This window comes from Populus euphratica, unplaced genomic scaffold, assembly GCF_000495115.2.
Source record: "Populus euphratica unplaced genomic scaffold, PopEup_1.0 scaffold119.1, whole genome shotgun sequence".
Taxonomy (NCBI): domain Eukaryota; kingdom Viridiplantae; phylum Streptophyta; class Magnoliopsida; order Malpighiales; family Salicaceae; genus Populus; species Populus euphratica.
In genome coordinates, this window is record NW_011500011.1 from 122,039 (window position 1) to 130,373 (window position 8,335).

At 34.3% G+C, this 8,335-nt stretch overlaps 1 protein-coding gene across 1 annotated transcript; it reads right to left on the bottom strand.

Moving 5' to 3' along the window:
• Positions 1 to 1,708: 1,708 nt before the first annotated feature.
• On the bottom strand, positions 1,709 to 5,790 carry LOC105141494 (probable F-box protein At4g22030). The gene is made up of 4 exons (XM_011048728.1): positions 4,158 to 5,790; positions 2,391 to 2,565; positions 2,085 to 2,292; positions 1,709 to 1,830 (listed from the first exon to the last, which is right to left on the bottom strand). Exons 1-4 carry the CDS (start codon positions 5,378 to 5,380, stop codon positions 1,709 to 1,711), a joined length of 1,728 nt encoding a protein of 575 aa, XP_011047030.1. The 5' UTR covers positions 5,381 to 5,790.
• Positions 5,791 to 8,335: the final 2,545 nt, after the last annotated feature.

Sequence of the window (8,335 nt, forward strand, 5' to 3'; positions counted from 1 at the left end):
TTTCATTTTACTCTTAAATAATACCTCTATTTATAGACAATTCATGGCAGATAAGAGGTCATAAATCATGGCACAAATGGTGGCGGCACATAGGTTGTACCATTTTTGTCAATGATTAGTGCAACTATTATTATAGCCTTTTGACAATGGCAACCCTATTTGTTATGGTAGGCTGCAAAAGTTGTTGCCCATTAAATGACAACATCCGAACAATCACCTCTTTTGACATTTATATGACCAATTGTCCTCTTGCTTCTTCAGTACAAACTTGCATTCTGCAGCTCTTTCAAACTTCCCATTTCAAGAGTATATGTGACTAAGTTTACAGGTACTCGCCAAACCTTTCAGTCACCAGAGTCACCAAAGCACATCTTTGCTGACATCAAAGGATCATTTCAACAAGATGATCTACCACATCTCATCTGAAGAGTGTTAACGCTTGTTTCTGGGACATAACATTCTCCTTCGAGCGTATCAATCATGCTCGGCCTGGAATGATTTTTCAAGCCTCACATCAAGACTTACAACTGTGTTGACATGTCAGCTGACTTGTTGTTGACATGACATGCTAATTGTGCATGCTGACGCCATGCTTACATCATGATGATGTCATCCTCTATTTAGGTCAGCCATGTAGGTCGGGTTATCTAGTATTCGGGTCAAGCTAGCTCATCATCGGCGAAGAAGACTCGTGGCACGCGGAGGCAACCATCTTGTCGGTGTGTAGTGGTGCGTGGGGCCATGTTCGAAGTATGATTTTGACACCGTTTTCACCAATATGATCATCTTTTTCTCCTTTACACAGTGGTATGGTCAAAACATAATTTTGACAACTTTTATTTTTTAACAAAATCAAACACTACTTTAAACCATATGCTCTAATACCAATTGTTGAAGATTCCAAACCAGTGATGTTCTGATAATTGCCTATTAGAGTCTAAGCACACTGATACAATATTTAATGTGGTTCGACAAACTGCCTACATTCACGGGAGAAGCCATTTCATTATATATAGAGAACAAGATTTACAATAATATAAGGGGAGGAATCATCTACTTTATGTTAACTCTCAACCTCACTCTATTTCTCTCTTCTCGGTGCTACAATGACAGCTACTACTGATTGTCTTTGATTGCCCACTCTTTCCGATATTTCTCACCTCTTTGGCTATCTATCTCACATCTTTGGCTATACACTCTCTTTTATTTTGCTATCAAATAATTCCTCTATTTACAAGTAATTCATGGTAAACAAGAGACTATAAATTATAGCATAAATGGTGGTAGCACATGGGTTGCAACATTTTTATTAATGGTTGGTGCAACTACCATTGTATTTTTTTAACAATGATAATCCTACATCATAAAATAAGCTACAAAAGTTGTTACATATTAAATGACAACATCCCAACAAGTTTTAAAAATATTCTATTTATTGTAAATAAGTTTAAATTTATTCACAGTCATGAAGTCAAATTTTCTAATATAATATATGTTTCTTTCTTCGTATGGATGCCGTGTGATGAGGCAGCAATAGTAAAAATAAAACAAAATGAAAAATATTTACATTGATGTACGTACGACATGTTTCTTGAAAAATAAAATGAAATTGGTGATGAACAACTTTCAGGATATCTTGCCCGCAAACTCATCTATGGTGCTTCCATCTACATATGAGAAGAAGAGGATTTTCTAGCAAGATCGATCTCTAAACTGCGAGAAGCTTCAATGCCACATTCATTTCAAACATTCCTCCTTCTTCCCTTTTCTGCAAATCCCTTTCTTGAATTGTAGATTCAATTGATTCTTCCAAAATGTATATATAGAATCCTGTTAAAGGAAAAGCAATCACACGATCTGATTGAGAATGATTATAGGATGTAAATATAATTAATTTTATTTTATGATCTGTTTACTTAGAATAGAGTACATAGGTTCTATATAAATTGTTTCCTTATTTACCATATTCTGATCAATACAACATACAGAATTCTCCATTTAAGCAGCACAGTTTCAATTCATTTCAACCACCATACCAGCTTGGCCGCCATGCTTGAAGGTATTGACGGAGCTAGTTCATGCACCTTCTGTCACTGCCACAATTACTGCCCAAGATCCATGGCCTACAAAGGCTGACCCAGAAGCTGCAGTGCCAGTGAGTAATGGACCACAGATAGCTAAAATTTTGTTTGCCTTCAATGCCAAGTGGCCTTGTCTAATATAATCTTCACTGTCTTTTGTCTTTATCACCTCTTCAAGATCTTCACTCCATTCGCTCTTTCCTTGTGTTTTCTACCTAGGGATACATTTGATTTTGGCCACCATATAGCTGGCTCAGAGTTTTCAGGGAACTTTTCAGTCATGCTCCCTAACAAAGGGAGAGGTTAAGCCTTATTAAGAGCCAAATTTTTCTCCATGGCATCCTTCACATCTAACTCCTTACGATCACGAAGAGCAAGTGTAGTTTGTATTTGGCTATAAAGCTGCTTGAACAATCTTGTGGCATTTATTTGCTCTTCTGCTGTGAAGGTCGGATTTTGTCCATGATAAGTAACATTCCGGTTGCTGCAGAAAATAAAAAGGTTGGAGATCACTTCAAAGCCACAACGGGATCTCCTGCTGCTACACCAGCCATGGTTGTAGCTGTTAGAGTTATCATTTCGATTGCTTCATATTGATGATCTCGTCTCGCGCCGTTTTCGTAACGGGATTATACTTGTGAACCCATCACTTAAATTCAGCTTAATATATTTAGAAAATATTAAATAAATCCTTTTAGATTCCGGCCAAAGTACCTTGAATAAAAAAAAGAGAGAGAAAAAATAATAATTTAATCACCATATCAATCCCGAATTTTTTCATGTCAACAGAAAAACGCAGTTTGCCATCTTGTAATTCTTATGGTCTCAAATTCCAATTCCTTTGGCCACAATTGTAAGCAAGTAAAGGAAGTATTTTTCCCTTGCAGCTTTGAATATTGTCCATCAAATGTAATTCTTTACTAGTTCATCAGTCATTGTTTTTGCCAAAACATTAACTAGCAATGCCCGTACCTTAAAGATAATCGCAGCCATCAAAAGAAAAAAACACTGCTATGGTTATATTTGAAGTGTCAAAAGGGTCAATAAGATTAAGACGTAAAGGGTATTAAAGAAGGAAAAAACCATATTCTACAAAAAAAAAAAAAAACCAAAATTTTATGATCAACCGTATTAATTAATGTTACTTTTAATTTCATGCATGGAATCCTAAGATCCAAGCAAGATTAGAGTATGCATAAAAGACTGCTGATATTATATCCAATAATAATCTTACAAAATTAGAATTTGAAACCAACAAAAAAATAATTCTTATATACTTGGTACTTGGACATTGTTAGCAACAATGCCTTGTCCAAAAGAGACAATATTGATCCTAATTTGATGGCATTGCCCTTGAATTTGGGTACAACATCTTTACAATGCTTCAACAATCCTTTCAGTAAATATTTCAATAGCCGATTGGAGATCTGATCAGTCTTATTGTTGATATATATGTGCAAATATTTCTATATTATATTATGCAACATCACTATAATTATTTCCACATTTCAAGTTTTCTTACTTAAGCCTAAATATCTTCTCAGGAGGCCTCGTCTTCTTCAAAGTTATGTCCTTACAAATTATCTCACATGTAGAAGTGATCTCATAAATGGCAGTCCACTTGATCTTATGATAAAAATGTCGAAAGGACTACGATTTTTGGAAATCTGAAGAATACTCTGATAAAAATGTCAGAGTTATTGGGTCTCAGGAGAGACATCAGCAATTTCTTCTTTTCTTTCTTTGACCTTGCAAATTATCTCACATGTAGAAGTGATCTTATATATGGCAGTCCATTTGATCTTATGACAAAAATGTAGAAAGGACTAAGATTTTTGGAAATCTGTGGGAAATCAGATTTTCTTGGTATAGCTCAACAAATGAATGGAACCATTCGCAATTTCTGCAATATTTTATATGCAATAGTAAGAATCTTGGACTTACATACAAGTTTGAGGTTAGAGGCCTGAGAGAAGCCACTTTGTACAAGGAATTGGTCTTGAAAATAATAAAACAAAGTGATTGGTTATGGACAAAAAAAAATAATTCTACTTTCAAAATAGCTTGCTAGCAAACTCATCTATGCCTGTTCCATCAGCACGAGAAGAAGATTTTCTAGCAAGTTCTCTAAGCTGTGACAAGCTTCTTCCAAGTTTCAATGCTACATTCATTTCAAACATTTCTCCTTCCCTTTTCTCCAAATCCCCTTCTTGAATTGTAGATTCAATTGATTCTTCCAAAAGTGTAAAGAATCCAGCGCAGTTTCTATACATTTCAACCACCATACCAACCTGGCCACCATGCTCGAAGGTATTGACCGTGCTAGCTAATGCTCCTGCTGTCACTGCCACAATTGCTGCCCAAGATCCATGGCCTACAAAGGCAGACCCAGCAGCTGCAATGCCAGTGAGTAGTGGACCTGAGATAGATAAGATTTTGTTTACCTTCAATGCCAAGTTGCCAAGCCTCATATAATCTTCACTGTCTTTCTTCTTTATCACTTCGATCACCTCCCTCATCTCCTCTTCAAGATCTTCACTCCACCCATTCTTTCCTTGTGTAGTCACCTTTTTAGGCTGTTTCCTACCTTGGGTCTCATTTGATTTAGGCCACCACACAGCAGGCTCAAACTTTTCAGGGAACTTTTCAATCATGCTTCCTAACAAAGGAAGAGGGTAAGCTTTATCAAGAGCCAAAGTTTTCTCCATGGCATCCTTCACATCTAACTCCGTAGGATCACGAAGAGCAAGTGTAGTTTGTATTTGTCTATAAAGTTGCTTGAACAATCTTGTGGCATTTCTTTGCTCTTCTGCAAGCTGTGAAGGTTGGATTTTGTTCATGATCAGTAACATTCCAGTAGCTGCAGAAAATAAAAGCGTTGATGATAACTTCAAAGCTAAAAGAGGAGCTCCTGCTGATACACCAGCCATGGTTGCGGCTGTAAGAATGATCATGTTAATTGAACCCAAAAGAAGTTTGTTCCAATTGTCACGTTGCTCCCCAATGTTTTTGTGCATCTCTACTCTATCTGCAACGGCTTCCAAGATGGCATAAAGCTTGACTGTTGCTCTAGTAGTTGCTGGTTCTTGATCAATCCTTGTGTTAGTGGCAGTATTAATCTTCTCTATTGGGATTGCACTTGTGAACCCATCTCTTAAATTCAGATCCTCAACTACATTTAATGCATTTCTCGGAACTGAAATACGAATTCCTGGAAGCTTAGGTACAGAAATGGCAGCTTTGATTCTTGTTGAACAACTACAAGAGACAAGAAAACTTGAAGCTTGTAAAGAGGCCATATTAATGTATATGGATTTTCCCTTTTCTTTTTTGAGAAAATGTATCGGCTTTCTAATTTCTCTGGCTTCTCTAATGTGTTTGTGATATGTAGGATGAGAATTAATTCAGAGGTTGATGATGAAAATGGAGGGAGGCAATGGAAGGTTTTTATAGTAACGAACATAACTGAAAAAGAAAAGGTCTTACGGGTTCAATTGACCGCTGCATGCATGACATAGTTGACAAGGCATAATGGCAGCTGACCGGACCCATTCACCCTCTTGAAAACTTTGTCTGCTTCAAAATTCACCCTTCAGCCTATATAGCTTTACTGGGTCTTGGGCGAGACATTGTAAAACTTGATCAACCTACGTTATTACCATTTAAATTGATCAATTCTGTTGTTATGATATATGTTTTCTCAATTTCTTGACATCATTGCTCATGCAAGAATATTCTTCTTGTCTATATATAACAAGTAGTGGGATGATATAATGACCTGATCAATTCTGCTTTTTTAGTGACATGACCTAGATAATATGTATAATTGATTTGTTCAAAATAAATCTAAATAATATATAATTACATGTATCATCTTACCTCATACTAAAATACTTATCAATAGCGTGTTTTTACTAGACTAAAAAAAAGTTATTTAATTTATCACAATGGATGTGAATTTATGAATTTCTATAAATTTTGATAGATCAAGATTTATAAACTCCTAGGTAACCCGATATACCAGATACTCCTTCCATATATTATATTTAGGTCACAAAATTTTTCACATATTATAGAATTAAGGACGAAGATCATCAACATGAGAACAATGCCTAAACTTGTAAAACAAGCCCAACCACAAATCCTCCCAGAGGAACTACAAAAGATGCTGAATTCTCTACACAGACTATATATGTTGATGCAAGTCAGAACAGTTTGATTGATAATGGAGCTCCACTATTATTAATTTATTGTTAATGACATGGGATGATAAAACTGTTAAACTAGAATTTGTGTTTATAAGGATTTTCTCATAGAATTAGCATTAGATTAGTGGTATATATTTGATATATGCTAGAGAGTTTAAGAAAAAAGTTTGATTTTTCTTTACCCTTAACCTCAATCAAATTTAAATATAAATATGAATTCTTGAATCTTGATGCATACAATATATTTTTAATAAAAAAAAAAGAAGACTTAATTTACTTCACTAATATTTGCATAATTATAAGAAAGATAGACACGAAAGAATAATAAATTCTTATATTTTTTCATATATAGATTAAATGTGATTTTTTTTAATTTTTCTTTATATTTTTTCTTTTTTAATGCTGTAAGTATTGATAATTATAAATTTTCATAACTACCACCTGATTGCTAAACCAAATAATAAAAAAAGAAGATTGTTTAATATTTTTTTTTGCGGTACGAATTAAATTATGATTTCATTGTAAAAAATATCTTTATTTATTCTCTAAAAATAGACAAAGTAATATATATAGGAACATCTTAATTCTTACAATCAAGATGCTGATAGACAAAAAGTTATAGTTATTATAATAAAATTAAATCGCAATAATTTGACATTTTCAAGTTCTTGTTCATAAAAAATTGGAGGGGTTAGCAAATCTCCATGTTGACCAAGTAAACAATTTGCGATAAGGTTGCAGTTTATATTGATATTTCCATGCTGTCAAGAATTTAGTCAAACGACTCAAACCCTTGGAGCTCATGCCGCGATTGGCAGTCCTTTCTCAGCCAAGCATCAGACACTAATATCTTTTTTATTTTTACGTTTTTTTTTAAATATTATTTTTTTAATTTTTTAAACTTAATATGTTTTTTATATTTTTAAATTATTTTAATATATTAATATTAAAAATAATTTTTCAAAAATAAAAAACTCATCATTTTAATACACGACACTCCCAATCAGGCTATACCTGACACCTACTACAGCTCTAACTTCCCGCTTGTTACTTTCTTATTTCTTTGTCTGATATTTTTCAGAGCGAGTCACTGGTCAAGTTAACGAGAGGAAGTTGGGTGAGAGTGATGAGTACAGATGGTTGAGTTTTTCTTGCTCAATTTTACAGGTAAATGTAATATAAAAAATGGGGTCAGTAGCGAGAGAGGACTGCAACAGTACTTGTTACAGCTTCAACAGCACCCCTTGAGAAGTAAGTTACATATTTGATGTCAAATCTCTTTCTTTGTTTTGTGTTTTTTTGTTTGTTTTGGATTTGTTTTTGATTGAGGAAGGAAGTGATTGAAGTTTGAATCTTTTCTAGTTTTTTCAAAAAAAATTGGGCTTCATTTTATATGGGGTATTTGATTGAGGGAAGAATGTGATGAAAGTTTGGGTCTTTTCAATTTTTTGGGTTTTTTATTAAGATGGGGAATTGAGGTCAACTACCCTCTTGATGATTGCAATTGTGTTATGAAAAATTGAGATCCAAATTTGTAAATGAATGGCCTTTTTTAATTTGTAATATGATCGGATTTTGTAAGAAATTTCTGTGTAATGCAGGCAATTACAGCAGGGGTGCTGTCAGCTGTCAGTGACATGGTAGTACAGAAACTCTGTGGCATAGAGAAACTTCAAATTAAAAGGATTTTGCTCAAAGTGGTATAAGCTTCTTTCTCATTTCGTTACCTTCAATTCGTTTTCCAGTGAACTGTGAGTGATCAGTATGAGTTTTATCGATTTCAGTTTCTTTTTCCCTTTGATTTTTGTTGTAGAATACTGTGACTTCATTGATCGGGATCTTAGCAATTTATGTGTTAGGACTCAGGAGTAAATTCATTGATAGGAAATAATAGGAAAGCTGAGACTTTGGTGGAAGTTTGGATTATCAGTTCAATGAAGCCGACTTGTTTCAGGGAATTGCACTTAGTTGTAGACTGGTATACTGTGATAGAGGATTCACAACTTTGCATTGGTTTGTAAATTGTTTCTTCTGTTTCGAAGTTGA

What these genes read in the sequence shown, in the direction of transcription:
- LOC105141494 (XM_011048728.1), bottom strand. Translation starts at nt 5,380, where the DNA reads ATGGCCTCTTTACAAGCTTCAAGTTTTCTTGTCTCTTGTAGTTGTTCA. An exon ending in GATGGAACAGGCATAGATGA is followed by an intron (nt 2,566 to 4,157) that starts GTTTGCTAGCAA and finishes TATTTTCTGCAG; the next exon opens with CAACCGGAATGTTACTTATC. An exon ending in AAAATTTGGCTCTTAATAAG is followed by an intron (nt 2,293 to 2,390) that starts GCTTAACCTCTC and finishes ATCCCTAGGTAG; the next exon opens with AAAACACAAGGAAAGAGCGA.